The sequence below is a fragment of the Urocitellus parryii genome, chromosome 1 (assembly GCF_045843805.1).
Source record: "Urocitellus parryii isolate mUroPar1 chromosome 1, mUroPar1.hap1, whole genome shotgun sequence".
NCBI classification, from domain to species: domain Eukaryota; kingdom Metazoa; phylum Chordata; class Mammalia; order Rodentia; family Sciuridae; genus Urocitellus; species Urocitellus parryii.
Window position 1 is genome coordinate 51,704,874 of NC_135531.1, and position 13,413 is coordinate 51,718,286.

The following is a 13,413-nucleotide window of genomic DNA, read 5'->3' on the forward strand; positions in this document are numbered from 1 at the left end:
TATCAGAAATAAAGAATGCTTTTGAGGAATTCTTTAGTAGACAAGACACACTAAGGAAAGAATCAGTGAGTTTCATGATAGAATTAATAGAAACTGAAGTTTTTCAAGATGGTATAATAGAGAAGGTCACTTTCCTGGCTTATCCATGGATGAAATCAAGTAAGTAGATAGACAGCTTCTCAGCAAAGTGAGTGAACAACAAAAAAAAAAAGAGGGCGGGGGAGTTCACTGGAATTTAATAATGAACATTCAAAGCAGATCAGAGACTTAGGAGGTTGGATGTGATAAAGTAAGGAAGAAATCTGCAGGACTACAATTGCTACCATGGCTGCAGACACCAGCCAGAGTGATCCCTCCTCAAGCACAGTGGAGGGATAAGGGAATGAAAGGAACCTGTATTTTTAAGAGGCCTGAGACATGTCTGGGTACAGTTTTGAGTTCAAAGACACTATCCAACTAAACTGGAAGGCATGCTGCACAATATCCTTGTGCTACAAAGAAGTACCATTTCTACCTGCTGCATGCAGAGACAGAGAAAGGAACCATTGTGCAGCCATGGCACAGGGGTTGGCAGCTAGGGGAGCCAATTCTTGGCAAACCAGAGTTTGGCCCAAAATACAGGCTTGGCAAACACTAACTGCATGATATAGAGTGTGCCTAAATGACAGAAGAAAACCAAGCATTGAGAGAAGTTTACACAGGGGCCTACTGGTCCTGGAAACCCACCTGGCTCTCCCCTGCCAATAGGCTGCTTGCAGGACTGGTTGGGAGAGATGCACCTGGCTGGGAATTCAAAAGGGAAGGCAGAAGAGATTGAGTTTGAAGACTGAACCTGAGACCAGAAAATGTGGGGTCCACAGGTGACACAGTGGACTAACAACTGGCTCCTCCACCAGATGAATGGAACCCAAATGATATACCCGGGGTACAATCTTCCAGCAGACACTGGCAATTGTTAGGCTCTGGAGGTGTGCTGATTAAAAATCTACAAATCAATCAGCATTCAGAGAAAAGCCTGGAGTCTACCTGAGACTAACCCCTGCCTCCAGGAGTTCTGCCTACTGGATTGCCTCTCTCACTCTAGCAACCCCACCTGAGAGTGGAATAAACACCACACTCCAGACAACGCAACCTAACATAGCTGAGAAGGGAAACTGAGAATCTGTTGAACTCCAATGGAAACAATACATTAAATTATCGTGTTTTTTCTTTTCTATGTTTAATTGTGACCTTAAGAGTTTATATGTATGTATGTATGTGTGTGAATATATATATATATATATATATATATATATATATATATATATATATATATATATTCTCATTCCTACATTTCTAGCATTTCTGAAACCAGTTATGGTTAATGGACCAGTTTTTTTTTTTTTGGAATTAGGATGTGTGATTGGTGTGTTGCAATTTTGTTTTGTGTTCTTTCATTTTTATTTTTTAAAATTTTTACTTTACATATATTTTTATCTCTCACTTATGTCTTTCCTTCTATTCTTTTTCTCTTTCTTTTGCTAATAGCCAATGTCTATTATTCTCTATTTCACTCTTCCTTTTTTACTTCTATCTTCTCTCCTCCTCCCTCAGAATCATCACCTCCTATATCACCTTTCTTCTCTCTCTGCCCACCATTCAAAATTGTAAACCTTTTGCAAACTTACTATTTTTATTGCAATCAATAACTGATCATATCATTTCTGCATATTGTGACAATTAACATTGTATACATTATGACAGGGACTACTTTGTTTAATGCTATATATTGTTTGGATTGGTTTTTGTTATTATTTGTCTCTCTATAAATGGTGAGCTACTGGAAACCTTCAGGAACACAATAAGTCTATAGGATAGAAACTCTACTGCCTCAGATCCATACTATAAGATGGGTAGGCACTCAATAACATGAAAAAGCAAGAAAACAAATCAACCCAAACAAACCAAGATTCTTCAGTAAAGAAACCCATCAACACCACAGTGGAAAAAATGTCAGAGAAGCAGTTTATAATATACATAGTTAAACTGTACTGCTAGGTAAAGGATGATGTAAGGTGTGAAATCAGAGAGAAAATATAGGAAGTGAAAGATAACTTCCATAAAGATATAGAGATTCTGAAAAAAAAATCAAGAAAAAAATTCTTGAAGAGAATAAACCAAATTGAACATTCAATAGAAAGCATCACCATCCCCTTATTAGCCTCACTTAATCTCAATAGAAGCCTGGGGAACAAGTAGTTTTCAAAATTGAGCTCCTCCAAGGTCACTGGCTAGTGCCTGTGAGCACTGGTTGTCTTTGTGAACTCAATGGCATTATTTTCCCATATGCATTATGATATTAAGAAATTCAACCCTAACCTGTATTAAAACCACAGCCTAGGGTCCTAATTGAGGCTAAATCAATGCCTTTGCAGGGCTAAGGGGTCATAGGAGGCCCATACAATTTAACTGAAGCTCAGATGCCATGTGGATTTTTATTTTTAGGCCATGACCCTTCAGAACTCGTGAGGGCAGGGGCTGCTGATCCGGCTGTGGATTCAGGAAGCTCTAAAATGAATCTCTACCGTTCCTTTAAAGGTCTTTCTGGTTCCTCCCAGTGATGTCATTGCCAAGGTCAATCTTGTAGTTGTCCAGATGTGCTCCTTTTTGGTGTCTTGTGAGACTTAGCCAGTGTTCCAGATGCCCAAGGTCAGGGCCTCTGGACGGCCCAGCCCCTTCCTGGTACCAGGTGTGTACTCCCAGCCTGTGTGAAGGTATCCTTCCAAAAGCAGTGAAATAAGAAATTCTGCAAATGGTAACCTAGAAGATAAGTGTGTGTCCCTTGGGCCTCGATTTCCACTATGTTAGTGAGTGTAGGAAGATACTGTGTCTTTAATGGATAAAAATTCAGTGTATGCTATGAATTTGTTGGTTTGAAACATTGAAAATTTTTCATTATACAATGTTTACATACCTCACCTGAAGAACCTTTGAGAGTGTATATATGGAAATTTTAAAATATATTAAGTTGCTTTAAAACAATATAGGTATAAAAGTGGGAATTATTTTAAGTTTGAATATGTATCAAGCCTCTTAAATATTGAAACTTTGTAGGCTTTTTGTGCTTCTGTGTTTTACTTTCCTATTATATCATGTAGGAAACTGTGTTCTTGTTATTGGTGATGGGGCCCACACTGAAATTCAGGCTTGGAAGGATTTCCTGTGTTGTTTCAGATTTTCTTGTTTGGTTTTGAGGGAAGGGGTATGGAGCTAAAGGATGTGTGGGAGGGATTTCTCTGACACTGACACCTATTCCATGAGCTTTTTAAGGCGCTTATTTTACTGCAGCGTATTAAACTTCTTTGATATTAAAAAAAAAGAAAGCATCACCAACACACTAGACCATTTGGAAGATACAGTTTCAGGCAATGAAGACAAAATATGCAATCTTGAAAATAAAGTTGACCATGGAGAAAAGATGTGAAGATACCATGAACAGAACTTCTAGTATGAGATAACCCAAAAAGATCAAATTTAAAATTTATTGGGATAGATGAAAGCTTGGAGATACAAACAAAAAGACTGTATAAACTTTTCAATAAAATAATATCAGAAAATTCCCCAAACTTAAAGAATGAAATGAAAAATCAAATTCTGGAGGGATACAGGACCTCAAATATACAAAATTATACCCACACCAAGGCACACTATTATGAAAATGTGTACTATACAAAATACAAATAGAATTTTAAAGTCTGTCAGAGAAAAACGACAGGTCACATTTAGAGGTATACCAATCTGGATATCACCTGATTTCTCAACCCAGACCCTCAAAGCTAAGAAGTCTTGAAATAATATATATCAAGTTCTGAAGGAAAATTGATGCCAGCCAAGAATTCTATATCTATCAAAAGTAAGCTTCAGAATTGACTAAATAAAAACATTTCACAATAACAGAAGTTAAAAGAATTCAGAACTAGAAAGCCTGCCCTATAAAACACTCATGAAAAAAAATAAATAAATAAAAGTGAAAACCAGCAAAGGGTGAACTACATTAAAGGAATAGTCAATCAAAGGAGAAACTAATTCAAATAAAAAAACATAAATAAATAAAAATGACAGGATTAAAAATCATTTCTCAATAATAACATTGAATGGAAATAGCCTAAACTCATCAATCAAAAGACATAGACTGGCAGATTGGATTAAAAACAAAACCAACAATATGCAGTCTCTAAGAGACTCACCTCATAGGTAAAGACATCCACAGACTAAAGGTAAAAAGATGGTAAAAAACATGTTTACATGGTCTTGTAAACAAGCAGGGGTTTCGATCTTCATATCAGATAAAGTGGACTTCAAGCCAAAGATAATCAGAAGCGATAAAGAAGAACATTTCATACTGATTAAGGGAGTTATACATCAATAAGATATAACAATAGCAAATATTTGTGCTCCAAACAATGGAGCATCTATGAACATCAAAGAAACCCTTCTCAATTTCAAGAAGCAAATAGACCACAATACAAATAATACTGGGTAAGTTTAACACAACTCTCTCACCACTGATAGATCCTCCAAACAAAAACTAAATAAAGTAGCTACAGAATTTAAAAATACAATAAATAATTAAGACTTAACAGACTTATACAGAATGAATGAATATAATATCTTATGCGACAAAGCACCTCTTAGCAAATAATAATAATAAGAAGAAGAATAATACTTTGTATCCTATCAGATCATAATGAAAGAAAATTAGAAATCAATGACAAAATAAAAAACAGAAGCTACTCTAAAACCTGGAGACTAAATAATATGCTATTAAATGACACATGGATAGCAGGAGAAATCAGGCATGAAATTAAAGAATACTTAGAGGTAAATGAGAATATTGATAAAACACATCAAAATCTCTGGGACACTATCAAGGCAGGGCTAAGAGGAAAGTTCACTGCATTGAGCTCATTCATAAAAGGATATAAAAATCACCAAATAAATAATGTAACATTACATTTCATCGCTCTAGGAAAAAAACATCAAACCAACACCAAAAACAGTAGAATAGAGGACATAATTTAACTCAGAATGGAATTGAAGAAAAAATCCAAAAATGGGTGAAATATAATGTTGGTTCTTTCAAAAAATCCATAAAATTGATAAATCCTTAGCCAAGCTAATAAAAAGAGAGAGAAAACTCAAATTACTAAAACCCACGATGAAAAGGGAAATATCACAATAGACACTACTGAAATATAGACAATGCTCAGAAACCATTTTGAAAATTTATACTCTAATAAAATAAAAAACCTGAGGACATTAACAAATTTCTGGAAACATGCCCTACACAAATTGAATGAAATTAGAAATAGAAAGGACAGAGAAAATTTAAACAGATCAATTTCAAGCAATGAAATTGAAGACACCATCAAAAGCTTACCAACAAAGAAAATCACAGGACTAGATGGATTATCAGCTGAGTTCTATCAGACCCTCAAAGAAGAACTAACAACAATCCCACTCAAATTAGTCTGTGAAATAGAAAAGGATTGTACCGTTCCAAATTCATTCTATGTATCACACTCATACCAAAACCAGACAAAGACACATCAAGGAAACTGATCAAAATTTCAGATCGGTATCCCTGATGAACATAGATACAAAAATTCTTAATACTGGCAAATCACATATAAAAAAACATTAAGTAGATAGTTCACCATGGTCAAGTGGCATTCATCTCAGGGATACAAAGTTGTTTCAACACATGGAAATCAATAAATGTAATTTATCACATCAATAGACTTAAAGACAAGAATCACATGATTATCTGAATAGATGCAGAAAAGGCGCTTGACAAAACATAGAATCCATTCATATTCAAAACTCTAGAAAAACTAGAGATAGTAGCAACATACTTCAACATTGTAAAAGCTATATATGTTAATACCAAGGCCCACATCATTCTAAATTGAGAAAAGTTAAAAACATTCCCTCTAAAAACTGGAGCAAGACAGGAATGCCCTCTTTCACCATTTTTATTCAACAGAGTCCTTGAAACTCTAGCCAGAGCAATTAGACAGAATTAAGAAATATAAATGGGAAAAGAAGAACTAAAACTATAACTATTTGATGATGACATGATTCTTTATTTGGAAGACCCCCCCCCAACCAAAAAAAAAAAAAGAAAGAAAAAAACTCCAGCAGAAAACTTCTAGAACTCATAAATAAATTCAGCACAATAGCAGGGTATAAAATTAACACCCATAAATCAATTTCATTACTATATAACAATGACCAATCAACTGAAAGAGAAATTAGGAAAACTATACCTCAAAGAAAATAAAATATTTGGGAATCAATCTAACAAAAGAGGTAAAAGAGATCTACAATGAAAACTACAGAACACTAAGGAAAGAAATTTAAAAAGACCTTAGAAGATGGAAAGAGCTCCCATGTCCTTGGATAGGCAGAATCAATATTGTCAAAATGGCTATATTATCAAAAGCACTATATAGATTTAATGCAATTCCTATAAGCTTCTTCATAGAAACAGAAAAAAGCAGTCATGAAATTCATTTGGAAAAATAAAAGGACCAGAATAGCCAAAGTAATCCTCAGCAGGAAAAGTAAAGCAGGAGGCACCACAATACCAGACCTTGAATTATACTACAGAGCTTTGGTAACAAAAATGGCATGGTATTAGCAACAAGAAAGACATGAAGACCTATGGTACAGAATAGAAGACATGGAGACAAACCCACATAAATATGGTTAGCTCATACAGGACAATGGTGTCATAAACATACATTGGAGAAAAGATTGCATCTTCCACAATGGTGCTGGTAAAACTGGCAATCCATATGTCATAAAATGAAATTAGACCCCTATCTCTCACTCTGCACAAAACTTAACTCTAAGTGGACCAAGGACTGTTTTAGTCAGCTTTTTTGCTGCTTCGATGAAAGGAACCAGAACCACTGTAGAGGAGGAAAGGTTTATTTAGGAGCTCAGAGTTTCAGATGTCTCAATCTGTAGGCAGCAGGCTCCATTCTTTGGGGCTCAAAACAAGGGAGGACATCATGGCAGAAGAGTGTGGCTGAAGGAACCAGCTTACATGATGATCAGAAAGCAGAGAGAGAGAGAGACTCCACTCTCCAGATAGAAAATACATACCCATAGCCACGTCCCCAATAAACCACTTCCTCTAGCCACACCCTCCCTGCCTCTAGCCACCACCAAGTTAATCCCATCAGGAATTAATGTAATGATTAGGTTAAGGGTATGACCCAATCATTTCTCCTCCAAACCTTCTTACATTATCTCACATGTGAGCTTTTGGGAGACACATCACATCCAAACCATAACAAGAACCTAGGCATTAGACTAGAGACTTCGTGCCTGCTAGAAGATAAAGTAGGCCCAAATCTCTTGGTTTAGGAACCAAATTTCTCAACAAGACTCCTAAAGTACAACAAGTAAAATTTTAAAAAATCAATATATTTGATTGTATCCAACTAAAAAGCTTCTTCAGAGCAAAGGAAACAACCAAGAACATGAAGAGAGAGCCTACAGAATGGGAGAAAATTTTTGCCACCTACACCTCAGAGCATTAATCTCCAGGATATATAAAGAATTCAAGAAACTCAATACCAAAAAGAAAAATAATAATAACCCGATCAATAAATGGGCTAAGGAGCCAAACATACTTCACAGAAGAAATACCATCCATCAACAAATACATGAAAAAACGTTCAACATTTCTAGCAATTAGAGAAATGCAAATTAAAACTACATTGAGATTTCATCTCACTTTAGTCAGAATAGCAACTATCAAGAATACAAGCAACAATAAATGTTGGTGAGGATGTGAGGAAAAAGGTACACTCATACATTGCTGGTGGGACTGCAAATTGGTGCAACCATTATGGAAAGCAGTATGAAGATTCCTCAGAAAACTTGGAATGGAACCACCATTTGACCCAGTTATCCCACTCCTAGGTTTATACCCAAAGGCCTTAAAATTAGCATACTATATTAATACAGTCATATCAATGTTTAGACAGCTCAACTCACAATAGCCAAACTATGGAAACAACCTAGGTGCCCTTTAACAGATAAATAAAGAAAATGTGCTACATATACACAACAGAATATTGCTCAGCCTTAAAGAAGAGTGAAGTTATGTCATTTGCTGATAAATGGATGGAACTGGAAGCTTTCATGCTAAGTGAAATAAGCCAATCCCCCCAAACCAAAGACTAAATGTTCTCTCTGATATGTGAATGCTGACACACAAAAGGCAGGGGGGAGGGAGGAATGGAGGTTCACAGGATTAGACAAGTGGGAATGGGAGGAAGTGAAGGGGAATGGGAATGGAAAAGATAGTAAAATTAATCAGACATAACTTTCCTATGTTCATATATGAATACACAACCAGTATAAGTCCACATCATGTACAACCACAAAAATGGGAATTATACTCCATGCATATATGATATTTCAAAATATATTCAAAATATATAATTATATATATATTATATATTTAAAATATATAATTATATATATTTTGAATATATTTAACTAAAAAGAACAAATAAAATAATTTTAAAAAACAACATGTGATATGATATAGAATGCTATTTAGAAAACATATGAACTTCTTACACATAGAACAACATGGATGAATATCAAAAATATTAAGCTGAAGAAAAGAAGCTAGACATTAAAGTACCCACTGTATAAATCCACTTAAGTGAAACTTCAGAGCTGGGCACTGTGACATACATTTGTAGTCCCAGCTACTCAGAAGGCTGAGACAGGAGAATTGCCAGTTTGAGGCCTGTAACTTAGCAACATCCTATCTCAAAAAAAATAAAAAAGGACTAGGGATGTAGCTCAGTGGTAGTACATCTCTGGGTTCAATCCAGAGTCTGCAGAAAAGAAAAGTAAAGAAACTACAGAGAAGACAAGACTAGTCTATAGGGACAAGAAGTAGATCCATGGTTGTTTGGGACAGGGGGAGGGAAGGTGGGTAGAGATTAACAAACAGTAAAGGGGAAGAGGGGACTTTTTATGTAATAGAAATGTTGATATCTTGATTGTGATTTTAGTCACATTGTTATTTACCTTTGTGAATACTTATCAACCTGTACACAAAATGGGTGCATTTTTATTGCACGTAAATTACATTTCCATAATGTTTTAAAATGTACTCACAGAATACAAACTCTTCTAAAAAAACAGAATACTTCCTAACTCATAAGACTAACATTATTCTAATACTAAAACCATAGAAAGACATAAAATTCCCACAGAACTTTTTGTATGTTATTATTAGCCTTCTATTATGAAATCACACTGATTAAACATTTAAAGACACATCAGTACTTACAGTAGGAAAAGGGAAGTTTGGATGACAGATAACTGTAGCAAGAGAATCCTAATACATGTAATCTAATTTTTTATTTTCCTGAACCCTTGCCATATTTATCTCTTTTTTTTAAAAAAATGCATCTGCTAACCAATTTTCTATCAAAAATACATCCTTATTGTTAAGACAAAAATACTAATATTTGTTTTCAAAAGCAAGATCCCAATATTTCCCTACAGCTTTCAATACTTTTAATATTTTTTCAAAATTCTGTCAAAATCAGAGTTAAAGTTCACTTAATCACAATACATAAGTTAAATCACATCTTAAAAATTTATGACCTTATCATGTACATTCATAAGACCAGGAATCCTAAGTAGAATAAGATATATTCCATGTTTGTATAAATATGTCAAAATAGATTTTACTGTCATATATAACTAAAAAGAATAAAAAAAATTATGATCTTAGGGCCTATTCATTTTTCGTGTGAAAAAAAATCAGTCATATACCACAGTAGAGAGATTACTGTTACAAACTGCCATACATCATTATTAAGATTATAAAATTCAAGATGTTTCTATTCTTGCTTTCTCTTTTTTCCTTTCTTTTAAAAGCAAATCTTAGACATCCTGTCTCTTCAGTGATATACACCTCAATATGTATCCCTTTAAAAATGAATATTTAAGACTTCTTTTTAATATTGTTTTTGTAGAGCTGGATACATTAGGTTGCTTTCTTGATATGCTAGATGTCTGGTTGAATTCTTGGCACCCTTCTTTGACATTGTAATTTTTCAACTTCTAAAACCCACAGCAACTATATAATTAATTTTAAAAATCTTTTAAAGAACATTCTTTCCTATATGGTTTCATTAAGTGCCTTTGGCTTATAGCCTACATTAAAGCTCAACATGTCATTTAAATATAGCATAAGCCTCAATTTTTCACTTGACAAGGAAACTAATTTCTGGGTTTCACAAAATAATAGAAGGAAATAAAACTGGTTACAAAGGCCTGGCCAAAGAAAAAATTATCCAGAACTATTTAAAATGGATATTATATACCTACACAAGTACATATTGAGTACAAAAACATTTATATAATTTCTTAAAAGTTAGAAAATATTCAAGCAAGTGAATCAGTAAGGGCTTTTCTCAGTAATTCATGATCAAACATTCTTTCACTGTAACAAATCTACAGATATCATATCACTATCTACTCTACTAACAGACAAAAAAAATCAGTATACTGGATCTGGAAAATAAACTTAATATGTTTCCTATGGCTACTGCTTTGTTTTAGGAAAAAAAAAGAGTATGCCATCATTAATGACTCATTACATCATTAAAATGCAGCTATCACTGTATCAATTGTGCCAGAGTTGAGCTGTTGAGTTTCTGAAAGCTAAACACTAAGATCTTAAAAGCAAATAAAGGGACCTTCATCCATCCAACAGATTTTTCACTGACTGGTCAAATAGTAATTTGACATACTAGAAAAGATAAGATATTAAATATATCTTACCTCCCTGTCTATGGAAAAAGGCATAAGAAGATAGCAACAGAGTAATCAATTGGAAATGGGGGGAAAAAGTGGTTTTTTTTTCCCCCTCTGTCAAATAACATTTTTGAATGGAAGGATTCTTCAGGCTCTCAGTCTAAAGGATTTTGTGAGCTCTCCTTGCCTGTTTTTAGTACTCTCATTTTTAAATAAGAATTAACTGTGAAAGAAAGTTACTCCAAGGCATATAAAACTTGGGTTGCATAGTTTACTTCACAACTCTTCTACATGAGGTCTAAACCATCCATCTTAGAAACAGCCCAAAGGATTTATTCACAGGCCAAAAAACAAAACCTCAAAACAAAACCAGGAAGCCTGAGAGATAGCCCAGTTTGAATCTTACTAAATGATACAAAGACACATAAATCCTCAGCTGACCTATTTAAGTACAAAAAGAATAACAACTAAGATGTATGTACAGATACCAACTAACTTGTGACTCCATAAGGTAACAGTGCTTTCACACATGCATTATTCATTCATTATTTGTCCGAACCTGTAGATATAATTGAATCTAACAGAAACTATTAAATCAAGTATGGTTGTTTAAGAGTATGACAGTCATTAGGGAGCCAGATATGTTAGTAAGTTAAAGAAAACTTAACCAATACCATTTAATAAAAAATTTTAAATAATACAGCTAATTTACCCACTTTTACTGTGTACTTAAAAAATAAAAAGCCAAACTATAAATTTATCCTAAGAATAACCTCTGAGGCAATTTTATAGTGAATATTTTTATTTGTTCTTTTTTCCCATCAACTTCACCACCCCCCAAAAAATACATAAAACCTAAATCTTACAAATGTTAGAAGTTGTTGCAAATAGCTGCTGTTTTAGCTAAAAACAATCACTATCCTTTAAAGTTCTTTCCTATTTTCTTTGTTTTAAAGCAGATCTAATTAATTTTTTTAATATTTATTTTTTAGTTGTAGTTGGACACAATATCTATTTTACTTTTATGTGGTGCTGAGGATAGAACCCAGGACCTCGCACATGCTAGGCGAGCACTCTGCCACTGACCCACAATCCCAACCCCCTATTTTCTTGTTAACAGATATGACTGTCTATTTTGCTAAACGTTAACAGTCTCTATAGTAGAAAATAAATTTCCTGGAAAAAAATTAGTAATCTGTGAATGAACTGGAGGTGCTTTTGGGCTTTGTTTTGTTTTTTATTTTCTTGGTACCAGGAAATTGAACCAGTAAACTCAGGAATACTTAATCACTGAGTCACATCCCCAGCCCCTTTTTATATTTTATTTAGAGACAGAGTCTCGCTAAGTTGCTGAGGCTAGCTTTGAACTCCCAAACCTCCTGCCTCAGCCTCCCAAGCCACTGGGATTATAGGTATGTGCCAACACACCCAGCTTAAAGGTGATTTTGTTTAATTTTTACCTATATAAGAAACACATTAAAGATCAACTAATTAAGGACAGGTTGTCTTTCAGTCTTAGGAACACAATGTTTGAAGTAAGGGAAGATGCTGCCAGATATCTTTCCCTTCATATGAATAGGTTTTTATATTTACTATTGCCATTTGTCTGGAACAAAGAAAAGGTTTTACTGCCATTTGTTGGTTGGAGAAAGCCACAGGATGGGTTTTTCATTGGCACAGATTGATGTAAAGTAAATATTAAAAATTGCAGATCCTCTTAAAAAGAAGTGAGGATGATTATCTCACTACATTTGTAACAGTTCTTTTTCAGTTCTTTTTATTTTTCTTGCAATGACATACAAGTGACGCTGAAAATACAGGTTACACAGCAGTCACTGCACACACTTTATACCTAGAAAAGGTGTACTCATAGAGTAGGAAAAGTGGAAACTAAAAGTACATTTTATGGTAGTGGTGCCAAAGATTTAAAAACATGTATATATTGTCACTTGAGGGAAAGAACAATTATTTAAATAATTGGGCTTTATGAAGATCTAGGTGTTGGAGAGACAGCTAAAGTATTTTAAAAGTATATAACAGGGCTGGGGATGTGGCTCAAGTGGTAACACGCTCACCTGGCATGCGCAGGGCGCTGGGTTCGATCCTCAGCACCACATAAAAATAAAATAAAGATGTTGTGTTCACCGAAAACTGAAAAATAAATCTTAAAAAATTCTCTCTCTCTCTCTTCTCTCTCTCTCTCTCTTAAAAAAAGTATATAACAATATTTAAGTGTGGTGCATTTATCACTAAGATAGCACTGAATCACAAATTTATTTAACTAGTTTCCAAGTCTTAAGATGATTCTCTATTGAAATCAGGCAAAAAGGCTGTAAAATGTAGTTGAGCATAGGCTTTCCACACAGTAGTTACAAGTTGCTCAAGAGTAGAGTGCTAAAATTTATTTTGATTTTCTTAAACTCACTCACTTGTGACCAATCTCATGTGCAATGGTAAAAGCTGAACCCAGGCCAATGTCTTCATTAATGCTGCAGCTCCTTTCAGGCTCACACATTCCAGCCACAGAGGCCAAGCCTGAATAAACAGAAAGAGACACAAAGGGTC

General features: G+C 34.4%; 1 protein-coding gene across 1 annotated transcript in view; it reads right to left on the bottom strand.

Moving 5' to 3' along the window:
• The window catches only part of Adamts6 (ADAM metallopeptidase with thrombospondin type 1 motif 6), a 275,254-nt gene that overhangs the window by 144,532 nt on the left and 117,309 nt on the right, over nucleotides 1-13,413 (bottom strand). The window contains exon 8 of the mRNA XM_077795865.1: nucleotides 13,278-13,383. Coding sequence (XP_077651991.1) covers nucleotides 13,278-13,383 — 106 coding nt within the window. The remainder of the gene's footprint in view (nucleotides 1-13,277; nucleotides 13,384-13,413) is intronic.